The 13,838-nt window shown below is 40.4% G+C and overlaps 1 protein-coding gene across 1 annotated transcript in view; it reads left to right on the top strand.

The window, feature by feature from the left end:
• Window positions 1-1,040: 1,040 nt before the first annotated feature.
• The window catches only part of khdrbs2 (KH domain containing, RNA binding, signal transduction associated 2), a gene marked incomplete at its 3' end in the record, with an annotated part of 48,830 nt that continues 36,032 nt past the window's right edge, over window positions 1,041-13,838 (top strand). Inside the window, exons 1-2 of the mRNA XM_083988634.1 lie at window positions 1,041-1,146; window positions 12,298-12,425. Coding sequence (XP_083844760.1) covers window positions 1,056-1,146; window positions 12,298-12,425 — 219 coding nt within the window. The 5' untranslated portion in view covers window positions 1,041-1,055. The remainder of the gene's footprint in view (window positions 1,147-12,297; window positions 12,426-13,838) is intronic.

Here is a 13,838-nt window from a genome sequence, read left to right as displayed (position 1 = left end):
GTTTGTACCTCGAGCTACAGCTGCCGGGGGCCACAGAACCAAAGTGCATTGTTCATTATGACAGGGCAACAAACTGAAGTGAACTTTGGAAACTCTAATTGAAACTCACAGGCCACCATTCATTGGCTGAATCAAGAAAATAATTGGATAAGATATGTTTCCCCGTTGATAAGCAATTATCTCTCTCTAGTATGACATTACTGATTTAGCTCTAATTAATCTTTGTTATATCAAAGTCAGTTATAATTTAAGCTCAGCTGATAGCCTCTCAGAATCCCCTGATTAAAAATAAAGTACATCTTTATTATATGCTCTCATAAGGACTTAAAGGATGGCTGGTACTGAATTAAGAGTTTAAAGTGGCTTTATTATGATTTAACTGGAAATAATTTCTTTTTTAACCCTCACAAGATTTACAGTGCTGCAGCACAGTATTGCGTAATGCATATTAGAATGGCAGGTATTTCACTACTTTCAGCAGGGTGTCATAAAACTTCTGAATCATCTGAATTCAGCACTTTTGGAGGGAAATTTTCTTAAAGACCAATGTCAGCCCCGACCAATCGCAACCTCAACTTTTCTTCTTTTTTTTTTTATCCATTCCCTCCGTGCACATCGCCCAATTGGTATGCGCTCAGCGGGGACGGTCTTTGTTTTCCAGCAGCGCCAGTCCCAGTATGGCCAATAACGGTGCTGAGGGGCGGGGAGCAGCGCGGTCTGCAGACCCAGTGAGTCTGAGAGTCTGGCGGGGTGCCGAGGAAGAGGCAGCGGCGGCAGAGATGGGCTCACACCCCTGAATCACACACTCACTCTCCAGTCAAGCATCTCGGAGACCTTGAAGGACGGCTAGTTATTTTTTCTTTTTCTTTTTCTTTTCCCCCCTTCCTTTTTTCTCCCTTTTTTTCTTTTCTCTTTTTTTTTTCTTTTGGAGAGGATTTTTCTGGTGGAGCTCATTAAGACCGGCAGAGTGAAGCAGGTTTATAGTTGCATTCCGACGCTCAGCAGCCCTGTGGTCTCACCTGCACCTCCCGGAGAACAGGTCCGCTGTGACAATAATGGATCCAGATAAGTACTTACCTGAATTGGTGGCCGAGAAAAACAGCCTGGATCCCTCCTTCGTGAATGCGGTGCGCCTGCTTGCAGAAGGTAAGTCAGGTATTTTGGATTTACTGTCAGTAGCCTGCACTTGTTTCGCTTACTGTGTCCCCTGCAACTGAAAACATCCTTGCATTGCATTTTGAGGGAAGTGCCTTTAAAAACCTGATGTGAGCGTGTTCTCACTCGCTACCGTTGGCTGTTAATGGGTGGTATTGTTGGCACTGCTTCAGAGCTGAACTTTTCTCAGGTTCGTTTTTTATATTAGCATCATGCAGTTGTGCACAGAAAGTAAAGTGTGTGTTAAGTCAGAGAGACATCACCTCTTACTATAACCCACCACTTACAAGGTCAGGCACCAGCACAAAAACATAAAGACACTGTTCATAAAGCAGCCCTCCTGGCCTCAGGGTAAAAATGGTGAAAGGACTAATGAGCTCAGTTGTAGGACTGACTAGATTTATAAGTGTTAACTACCTATACAGTCTGTCTACTGTTCTCTCCTCAGCACAGACTAATATCAGGATTTCATATGAAATTGTGGTCTACTATGTGTTTCCTTGAGTTTTCTTGCTAGAATAATTAAGCACACTCATCAGACTTGACATTTTGAAGAAATCTACCTGAGGTACTATGCAGGCGGAAATGTGCTGTATGATAAACTAGTCATTTAGCATGAGAGTCATCTTCTCTTCACACCAACGCTGTCATCAAGGTCACAGAAGGGAGCCGGTGCCATTGGGACAGATGTTCTCCAGTCTTCTCCTCTGACTTAATGTCACTGTTTGTCCAACGGCAACAGGGCAGCATAATCAGGTCCGGCCTGCAGCATATAAAGTGCCTCTTCATCCCGCAGGTAGCCTTATAGTCTTATTCACATACTGAGGCTGTGTCGCTTCTGATGGAGAACTTATCACCCCACAAAGCAAACACAAGAAGGCGGCTCAGCTCATGCAGCCTAGAGATGAAACTTTTCCATTTCTCTAGTGCAAATTGAGAGTCTGTGCTCTCGCTGTGATTTGTTTTAACTGTGCAGGGCAGGTGGAAGATAAACCCAGAAATACGCTAATAAAGAAGTGAGTGAATTCATATACTTTTATTCTGGTGCCATAAAGCTATAGGTTCTCAGCCCACATGGGCTTAGAGGGCACTGTTTACATTAAAGGTACTTTAATCCTTGCATGTAAACAGTATAACAGATGTTGATTTCATGTTCATTAATGTGTTGAAATTCAGATTGAAGAGTTTTAAATGAACACAAAGCAGCTTTTTTTTTGTTGCGATTGTTAAAAGGGGTGAAGTCAAGCTGTTGGATTAATATGCTGTGATTGGACACAGTGTTTATGCTCTGGTGCTTCTTCCCCTTGAGCTTTCCCGTTGAAATGTGTTGATGAGACACCTGACAGTCCCGCGCTTGTCACTAACTGTGATGCAGATGGGATCATCTGTCACACAGTACACTTTGCCAGATTTACTCAAGGCTGACTCACATAGCCAGGATACAAACAAACAAACAAACAACCCCAAAAAATGCTGTCTTTATCATGTCTACCACAGTGAACAGCGGTTACCATGTTAAAATGGTTTTTGTGGAAATTCAGTGGAAGCAGTTGGGAACTACTATACAGACACACTTGTACTTCACTTCACGTGCAGTTCCCCAGGATGCATAATGCAGCACAGTCTACAAAAACACAATACACTGGAATACATTGCAACAGAATAGCTTGCATTACCCTATAAAGAATGTGCAAGGTCAACACAGAAAATTGTGTTCATCACACACAATGGGGAACAATCAATATAACAAACTGTCAGTTCAGTCAGACGTAATGTGAGGAATGTTCAACATAATCAGCAGTGGGCAGCGTGTGAAATAATGTTCATAATTTTAACCACTGCCGACACAGTTGCTGTCCCCTTTGTCAGTCTACGCTCATGTATAATACAAGATCCTGCACATCAGTGGCCAGCGAGACAAACTACGTTTACAGATTTATAGATTCACAGCTATTTATTACTGAATAGCAGAGCGTGTAATCCTGCATTATTCACAACATGCACAATAAACAACACAAGGTGGATTTACCGTGGCCTCACTTAACGGCTTCATATTTATGAAATTCTGAATTAGTTATGTGTTTAAGTTATTGTTGCCTCCAAAATCATTTGTCTTTCTTTAAGCAGATTTAGAGCTGTTTGGGGCGAAGCTCTCAGGTGGTGGGTGGGGATAATTCTCTGTGTGAGCTTCTTATTTTCTTTGATAGCTAAAGTAATAACAAAACAAAGATGATTATTTGAAAAACTTCATCCTTATTAATAACTTTATGGATTAATATTCAAGCCTGTCTTTCCCATTTTCCGCTCAATACCGTTCCTTCTTGGATGAGAGTCAGCTCATCTCAGTATAGCGAGGACTTGATGATTGCTCAGATTGACACCTAAAAAGGGATTTCCTTCATGTGTTACACTTCAATTTTCCTCTGACTGAACAACTGTAGTTGTTTTAAAAGTGGGTTGAAGTTAGAGACAAGAAAGGAAAGCCTTTAATAGATCCCAAAGGTTTTCTTTGCAGCGCTCGCCTACATACATGCCACGTAGCTCCGGCTTGCTGTGAAAACCAATGGGATTCCTAATAAGGTGAAAAGGAAGGCAGATAGGGAGGCAGTGAGACGTTTACATGGAGAGGAATATTGGTTAATGAGAAAAACTAAAGCAAGCGTGCACCACTGTATGTTTCATGTCTCCACATTTCTCCAAAATCTAGTTTAGACTCTCACTAGTGTTGATAGGATATATAACTCAAATGCCCTCACAAGTACTGCAAGCCACACTGACAGGACAAATAAATCTTAATGAGATCTGATGGATGTAGACTTATCTGAATAAAACATGAGTACATGTGTATGTGGAGGAGGACCATCACAGAAGAACACGCACACACAAAAATCCTTACGACAGTGCTTTTACTTATGGAAGTTCATGATTTTGCCAGTTTTAATGTCTTAAAGAGTGAGTTAGATACTTGAAGCAGCTTAAACTGCCTGAGCAGAGTCTCCTTTTGATGTGAAACACCACAGTGCGTGAGCTCAAAACACCCTTTAATCCTCTTCATATCTGGGTTTTGTACTCATCATGTTCGTTTCGCCTTCCATTTAACCATTCACTGAAGTGTTTGAGCTCAGCACTCTGGCACCACTTCCCTGTGGTTCTCGTGTTTACACAAAGAGGAAATATTCTTAGGTGAACCATCTAGCAGCTAATGACAGCAGTGGTCAGTTTACATTGTGTACTCGGTGTAAAAGCCCGTGGGACAAACTCCAGAAGAGTTAGACCAAGGGTCTGTCAGAAACACTCTTATGCCACAGTTTAGGCAATGATCCCTTAACTTTTATTAGAATTAATCAGAGAGTGCCGGATCCTGTGCAAAGCACTGCAGCCTTAAGTCTTAACTGTAGTCAGCCAATAATAGAGAGCGGTAATTAGAAACTGTGATGGTAAGCTTCAGTGACTGGCTGGTGAGGAGATATTAATCGTTTTCCATACTCTGACTATGCATGATGCACAAAAGAGTCAAGGAACAAATACTTACAGTACCGCATAGCATAGCCTTTTCCTCAACACACACAGGTTTCCTGCCAAGTCAGAAAGTATAACTTATATTGAAAAAGACACATCTTAGATTCTTACAAGTGATTTGAACGATGCTTCACCACACAGTGCAGCTCTGTCTGGAGACTCTAAGGATTGATTTTCACTTAATCTCTCTCCCTCTCTCTCTTGTTAATAAATTGTTGCTCACATATCCATTATGAGATGGCCCGTTCAGTATCCGGCAGTGACCCGGCTCGTAGCGACAGATAAACACCACCCCGTGTGGTATGACCTATCAAAAGGACACAAAAATTACATTTCAGGAAAGTGAGACATTACATTACATTTTCGGCATTTAGCCGACACTCTTATCAAGAGTGACTTACAATGAGAGCACGGGTCGAATAAGATTAAATTCCAAGGTCATGAGCATTTCAAGCAACAGAAATGAGTGGATGAGCCGAAGCCGCAGCAGTCAGACAATAGATATTAGATATCAGATTGTGTTACTGTGCCTCTTGAATGTTCACACATAACAGGAAAGTTCTAAATAAAGAAACAAGGGACAGATAGAAATGGGATTTTTAAATCAAATCAAGCAAAAATAAAGGTTGAATTCAGCCGTGACAATGACATTGGAGGAGGCAAAATGACTGTCTCTGTGGTTATTATACTTTTCAAACACATGTGAACACATCTATTTAGTAAGTCACTTTCGATTCTACTTCAGGTACATCTCAAGACATCACAATTTTATGTATTAGAGTGGAGGACAGCTGTGAAACCTACTACTTTTTCTAATATTTTGCTTTTATAAACATCATCAGCCTCAGCATTTTTGATGAACCTAATTTCCTCTTTCATCCAACACCAAAAACAGTTTGTCTCATTAGACAAGGAAATAAGAAAGTGATAGATTTCCATACCGATCAGCAATCAATGACTGACTGAATGAACGAACCAACCAGTCAACTAATCAGTCCATTAGCCATGACTCACATCACGTCACTGTTTCTTTATCAACTACTGAGAAATATATGAATTTGACTGAGCAACACTATGAAATGCTTTAAATGGCAAACAACCAGATGACAGAAGTAGCCTACTGTATGGACAAAAACATGTAAAAGCATAAATGCAAGTAGTGTGTCTTATTCCCTGCATGCTGAAACACTGCAAACAACAATTGGCAACTAACACCAACACGAATCCAGTGAAAGAATCAGTCAGTCACTCTTTTTGAAACCCAATTTAAATTTTCCTTTAGAGGATTCAACAGAAAAATCAGTGCAAAATACATCACATTTGTCTCCTTATCCACCCACAGCTAAGGTTTCCTCCTTATCAAGGCCATGCCTCCACCCTGCTGGTCAAATAAATTAAAATGTAGATACAATGTAGATTGAATAAATAAAATATCAGTTCATTAAATAGCAGATAGCAGCAGTAGCTGTGGTGCTGTATAATGCCCTGAGCCAAAAAGCAGGAAGTCAAACATATGACACAATGTGCACTAAACATCAGCAGAGTTGAAAGTAGGCTACAACATACTACAACTATAATACTAGTTCTATATGTCATACAGATTGATGATTGAATATTACAAAGAGAAAGTAATGCAACATGTATGTAATAACGTATTTTATATAATGGTGTGTCAATCTGATCAATCTGAAGATAGTTGAGGGAATATTTTTCCATCTGGTCTGGGCTGTGCACATGAGGTTATAATAATAGATGATTATTGAAAAACCATCACGATTAACATGTGTGTAATTTGCTTGCTTTTTAATTCGTAATTTGAATGAATAATAATTACTTTTTCACTTAACTTTCCATTAACTTACCATTCCACTCAGTGGAGAATTTGAAGATGGCATTATAATTAGATTGAAGATTTAATACTTTATCACCTTGTCAGCGGCTGAATACAATTTAGCGGCTGAACACAATTTTCCTCGATGCAGCCTAGTTAAAAAAAAAAAAAAAACATAACACATAAACAACATGTGGCCAAATAGTGGTGGTGCATATTTCCAACGCTTTGCATTTTAATTCATCAGTCCAGAGTGAAAAAGGTCAAAGCTAATTGCACGTCTCATTCCCCCACCCCCCACCTCCATAAGCAATCAGTTATTGGAGAGTAATTCAGCAAAGGGCATCTGTCTTTACTGACTAACCCCCCCCCCCACTCAAAGGAGCTACTTCATTCCTGTACTGGCCGAGAACTGCCTCCAGCAGTCAGAAGCAACACCAATGTTAAGTCAAGTCTCTATCATGTCTCTCCCTCAGCTGACGTTAGCATGCTAACCAACTAGCCCTGTCACTTTCTGATAGCAGCTCACTTCCAATCTGTTCTTGGCAACACTGCTCAGTGGGTATTTTATAACCTCTTACCAAATGCAACAATAGCCAAAGCTCTTACCAACCGTCAATCACCAAGCTACCTGCTTCTGAAAAGAAACCGCATTCATCAGCGGAGAGAAACGTACAAATAGCCTCTTTAACCCTAACCTGTCCCAAAATCTTTTTAAATAACATGTGGAAAGCTTGAATATAGGAATTGGTGTGCCATTAAAGCTGAATTCCATGATAGCACTAAGAGTAATTACATTGATTCATTTTGGCTCCCACTGTGCAGTCTTTATTGTAGATATACAATTCAGTAGGTAGGAGAAATTGGTGAATAATTTACAGACTAATGGAAGCACTTGACGAAGCCTTTGTTCTTTGACTTTGACTGCAGTCGGTGTAGCTGCCTACGGTGCAGTAAAATATTTAAAATTAAATATAATCACTCAGTTCTGTATTGACCGAATTTCAAGCTTCAAATAAAACTTTAAGTAAACAAATGGAAAAGCGCTGTTCAGCTGTAACTTACCAACATCAGCCTAAAGCTTGAAGACAACTCCACATATATTTTTGTACTATCTGCATCTTTTGTCTGTAAAGCTTGTCAGTCGGTTTGCGGGTTCTTCAACATTTAATGTCTTTCAGCCAGCTTTGCAAAATTAAAGGTGAGAGTAAGACAAAAGAGGGGAGGGTGCTTACTCTGTGCATTATTTGTCTACACAGAGCACATGTCAAATCCCAGCCTCAGTTTTCTCTGCTGTGTGCGATGAGGTTCATCTTCATGCTCTGTTTTGCCTCATCAAATCCCTCTGTGGCATGACAGTGTGAGGGTGTGGAGATTACTCAAACCTGTGTTCAAAGGTATTCGTTTTGATTGGATTCATTAGGGTGACTTTTTTTTATCACTGTCTGGCTGGGGTGTTCATTTACTATGGATCTAGATACCATGTTAGGCTACTCTGTTGACCCATCAGGAAGAGAAAAAAAAACCCACTATCAACAAACACCCCGCGGCAGAGTAGTAAGAGACAAATAGATCTCATCCACATCATAGAGTGGAAAGCACACACATTTTCTAAACAGCGTCTATTCAGCTTGAGAACAAAGAGCATGCTGGAGTGGTGTGGACTGTATGGCACACACAATACCTTAAATCTAATAAAGCTACAATGTGGGGATAAGGAGCTGAGCAGTAAACATATTATCATATTACTGAACTGCATATGTGCTGCTTTATACTGACAGGAGCTCAAACAATGTGAGACTGTTTTCTTTTTAGCACACTGTACTGCAGCCTGTGTAGCCTACTATGATTTAAAGATTTAACTTAATCGGTGCAACACAGTCCATCACAGTAAATGTATTCATAGCATATCTCAGAGGCACAATGATCTTGTTGGTCAGCAAGAATAACCTGTTCACAAACTAAATGTTTCCCAGCGGTGTAGCTGTTTCACTGAAGTTTATGTTAATGGCCGATCAAATCGCTGCTAAATCTAATATCTGCGTTTCTAATGGAAGCTGGAGGTAATTCACTGTGATATAGGAATACAGATTTGTGTACATTTGTGGACGTTTTACTGTTTTCCAGGATATATGAATAAACTTCACATTGCTCCTCTGTCTGTGTTGATGCTCAGTGTTGTTGCATACCGACCAAAGCAGATGTATTTAACTTTAGCCATGGCAGGCTGACTGAGCACATTTTCTCTTTTTCAGCAAAACCTTGTCTCCTAACTCGTACAGTTGCACACAGTTATCTGGGGGCTGCCCAGTTAAACCACTGTTGTTGTTTTTTTGTTTTTTTTTTCACTCTTGGCCGCGCAGCAGCTCCGCTGAAGCAGTTTCGGTAGCGCAACAGAGGGGATCAAGAGCACTAGAATAGTCACTGAGAGTGTTTTACTCATTCAGTTCCCCCCAATGAGATTTTCATTTTGCGTGAGGACTGAAACCAGTGACCTTCAAAGCACATTCCCGCTTTTCTGATCTTCAGGCTTCCGCCACTTCCCACCACATATTTGACAACAATGATACTGGTGTGAACGCTCCACCACATTTATGCATTGTAAGCTCATTTTCCACCTTTTCTCTCCTCTTCCATCTCTTAATCTCTCTCTCTTTCGCACACACACAATCTCCTTTGAGTTCACTGGCAGGCAGCACAGCAGAATAAAGGTGTTTCCCATTATGCACTGTTGCGGAGCATAATCATCTTCATGGGCTATAAAAACTTCATTACTTTATTCAAATGATACGAACATGAAACCCACTGGAAAGTTAAACACTTCACAATGAAAATATAACCCAAAACAAATTTTCTCCCATATGCAGGGGCGCAGAACTAATCTATGAGTATATCAAGAAATAAATCCTTGATGAAACTGGGAACTGAGACTCCACAATGAGCACAAAAAGCACTTATGAATCCAAAGAGCTTTATTTGATGGTGTGAGATTTACTAATTGTAACAGAAATATATTTTTTGCCCTTTTTAAATTTGCATTAGATAGAGTGTCGGTGTGTTCCCTGCAGCTAAATCTGAAATTACCAAAACTTTAAGGAGGGTCAACACCAACAAGTCCTGGGAATTGTGAAAAAGTATGTGGCTTGTCCATGCACCCCACACTGATAGGAGGACATTATCAGTCTGACCCTTCGAAAAGCATTACAAATCACTAAACTGCAACTGTTGTCTGATCTGGCGATGTAGTAAGGATAAGGAGTGTTCAGTTTAAGCACATGGACAAGTTACGTTGGGTTGGGTTGGGTTGGGTTAGACTGCCTTTATTTTCCAAGTTACAGTCATAACCTGTTGTTTAAAGCAGAAGTAAGCGATCCGGTCGTTTTGGCTAACTTCCCGTCAGCGGATGGAGTTAGCAGTCCCCGCCCTCGTCCCTACGTCACCACATGCACGTGCATCATCCTCAGTCTATGCAACTGTCCCCTTGGCGTGCACCAGAGCGATCAATCGCTCTGGCGTGCACACACGGAGAAGACCGCCCCTTTATGCCGTTCTCTCTCCTCATTGGATAAAGGTTTTCTCCTCGGCTTACAGCAGAGCAGAGTGACTGACAGACCCGTGTTTCGGACCAAACACTATAAGTGATTGCTGTCGGAAGATATAACTATTTAAGACTTATATTAACACAAACATTCTGCTTACTTCTGCTTTAAGGTTAGATTAAGAGTATAGTCATGGAAAAAGAAACCAAAATTATTTCATAAACAGGAGACACAACATTATGCTCCAATGTTCTGTTGATCGGTCCATCCACCTAAAGCTCTCTTGTATGCCCGTACCCTGTATATTTAACTTGTGCCTATGCAGCACCCTGCTACCGTCTATTAAGCAGAGGTAATTCAAAATATGCATGTGTTTGCAAACCACGGGCTGTGTTTGATTTATGGCCTCTGGCAAACCACATAAATGTTATTTTTAAAAGGCACACTTTGTAAGCTCCTGTTATCCTGGGACACCTGTCTTGTGCTAAGTGTCACAAAGTGTGAATCAGCCCAGCTGATGGGAAGAAAAGGTTAGATGGGTCTTTCAGTCTGTTTACCCACCTGAAAGATTTGATAAAGATTCCAGAAAGTAGTCCCACAAAGTAATGAACAAAACTTTTCCTTTGGCAAATATCTCCGTTAAGACTCTTCCATCTGGCAGTGACTCATGCATCCTTAATATCCTAAAAACGTAATTTTCACATTCAGTCATTTGCGCTCACCCTTTTTGAATGGCCTGAGATTCTGAAAGAGTTTTGCAGCTTTGCTTAGAGTCGTTTTAGAGAGAAATTGCAAAGGAGAGACGGCATGTTCCAATTTAACTGATCTTCCCCGAACAATCAGGCACAATCAGAGAGACTGTGTTACGCTGGAAGAAATCGATGCAAGTTGGAATTTGGTCTTTGTGATTTCACAGACAATAGGGTTACCAAACAAATTACCTTAATTCATGGTGCATAACTGAAACCTTTGGCCATTTGGGACTGTAATGAGTGAACATTGGCACTGCCTGGATGATGATGATTTAACTATTGTGGATATCCAGAAAGTCATGTCAGGGAAAAGTTTCAGGACACGTCACTGTGGACATAGATGGACACATTTTCCTAACGTTGCAATACAATTTCTGGATTCCACCCAGATTATGAGAGATTTAACATGGATGCTAAATTGGATTCACTCAGGATGTATTACAGTTCGTAGCCGACTTCCTTCCTCAGTGGACAGTTTGTAGCCACCTATTTGTCCGAGCCAGAGCTGTTTGTTAACCTCACAGCTTTGTCCACTGGCAGTTGGCACCTCAGATAAGGCTGAAGTGCTCCAGCCTAAATGAACTCTTGAGTTTCAATATAGCAGCTCAGGAGAGGTTCTTGCTCAGGAAAATCTTTTATTGTCCAGCAAGTGTGTGGCCGAGTGATAATTTCTAATTCCCTGGAGTATTAATTAGCGACCAAAGAGGATCCCCGCAAGATGAACAACAGATCGCTTCAGTTTGAGAGCTTAATGCGCTGTGAGTCTTTCAGCCCAAGTGCTGTAAAATGCATCAGTCCAGAAATATCAGCGTTCTGGGTGTTCCTGTCAAACTGAGCCGGACAGTAATATCCACCTCTCATCTCTTTCCTATTAGCAATAACGCTGGGGAGACACGGGGGGACCATTGAGCCAATTTGCACATGATTTGTCCATCGAGTAAATTATGAGGAGGAATACTGCAGTTTGATTGGAACCAATGATCTGCAAATATGATCTTAATATGAGAGTCCACAGATCTAATCTGGGGTTCCTAAATGACTCTAATATCAAATGTTTTATACGTTTAATCTGACATCTGTTAAAGGCCTTTGGACCAGAGACTACTGACAGCCCACCAGACCTCAGTTTGCAGTGAAGTCAGGCACAGCGAGCTGAGTGTGACTGTTTGCCTCTGTTGTTATTTTGATTGGAATTACTGGATCATGAGATTACAGGGCCTGATGTAAAGGACGTATCGGGAGTCAGTGGGATAATCTCATATTATTAAGTTTGCAATGTAAGCATATTTACATCTGAGATACCAATATAATCAGCTAAATATTCACTGTGCAGTGCAATGCTTAGTTACATTTCTCCTACTGTGTCCCCAGTCTAACATCACACTGTTTTGGTTGTCATGCTGCAGTTGTAACAAGAGCAGACTTTAAGATGTGACTAATTCTTTTTCACTTACCAAACAAACTAATGATCTGATTCTTCATTATGTTTTTTTTTCTGCAGAGATCGAAAAAAATGAAGGGGATGAACTGAGAAAAGATGGTGACACAAAGAAATACCTAGATATCATCAGCAATAAAAATATCAAGCTCTCCGAAAGAGTGCTCATTCCAGTCCAACAGTATCCAAAGGTAAGAGATGAAACACACTTATCTGTCTGTGTCCATGTGTATGTGTGTGATATTGTTGCATTCATTTTTGTTGTCAATTGGTGGATGGAGCCTCTCAGTGTTGGCACCATGTCATCATCTGCTCCACCCATTGCACAAATGCTTTTGGCGCTGAAAACCTCAAACAGGCAAATACAAAGTAATCAGGCAGCGTCTGTTTATTTTTCATATAGTCATCAAAAACCAAAGTTTTCACTGCACTAAAGCACCCAAGGGCACAGTGAACAACAATGACCATAAATCACCGTATGACACAGTGTACACACACTTATTCTGACTTGTGCAATGTCAGTACTGACGGAGTTTGAAATGTGGCCTAATGAGGCTGCTCCATTGGGCAGATATGCAGCTACACACAGCTGCTGGTGGAGAAGTGAAAGGCTTCACTGGCACTGTAATCAAGAAAATCTGCTCCACTTACTTTGCATTTACACTATTCAAGCAACAGGCTGCTCAGAAAAATGGCTTCAGAGTAGCAACACTGAGCGCAACAGAATATATTTTGATATAATTCATTGATTATTTGTCCTGTTGTGCAAATACATAATGTACTGTGTGGATCAATCCCTGTTCCAGATCATTAGTATATAGAGAATGTAATTCTCTTTGCTCTATTCTTTACTGTCTATGTAAAAAATAAATGAACATATGCTGCTAGGTTTGTTGGAATGATTCAGAAACCCTTTATAATCTTGTCTTATGAATATCAAATATTGAATATAGTATATATAATATGAATATTTTCATTAATTAATCACCTCCAACATATGGCATAAATTATGTTTATGAAATATATGGTCAAAATGATTTGGTACATTAGCATTAAATTGAATAATAGCCTGTCAACACCTTTTCATTGTAGTGTAATAATTATATATAAAAAGATCATACAGGAGATTTATTGAAAACTCAAACCGATAGTGTCTCACCATCTGTGCCACTGTTTTTATGATGCCAAAAGAAAGCAAGCACTTCACATTATAACCTGCAGGGGCTATTTTGTTCTGTAAACCAAGATTTGACACTTCACTGTCAGTTTGCTACAATACTGCTATCATCATCATCATCATCATCGCCTCTCTTCTCCGCTCTCTCTCTTCTCCCACACTCTGTGACACTTTTTGTATCTGAGTGCTGATCTGAAATGAATCACTTCTCGTGTCGCTCCTCAGCATCTCGTTTCAACTTCTCACAGCTACTTCATGGCACCACACAGGACAGCTGCTGGTGTTTGGATACACAAACATTTAAAAGGCATATGATGCTTGTTTTACATGTACAGTACTGAACAGCATTTGTCTGTCTTATCAGAGGATGTCAGGAGGACAGGAGGACAAGGAAACTTTTAATTGTCACTCAGGAGAACAGGCGGTA

Source organism: Trachurus trachurus (assembly GCF_905171665.1).
Source record: "Trachurus trachurus genome assembly, chromosome: 15".
NCBI lineage: Eukaryota > Metazoa > Chordata > Actinopteri > Carangiformes > Carangidae > Trachurus > Trachurus trachurus.
The sequence above is the reverse complement of the archived record's forward strand: the minus strand, read 5'-3'. Positions and strand labels throughout refer to the sequence as shown.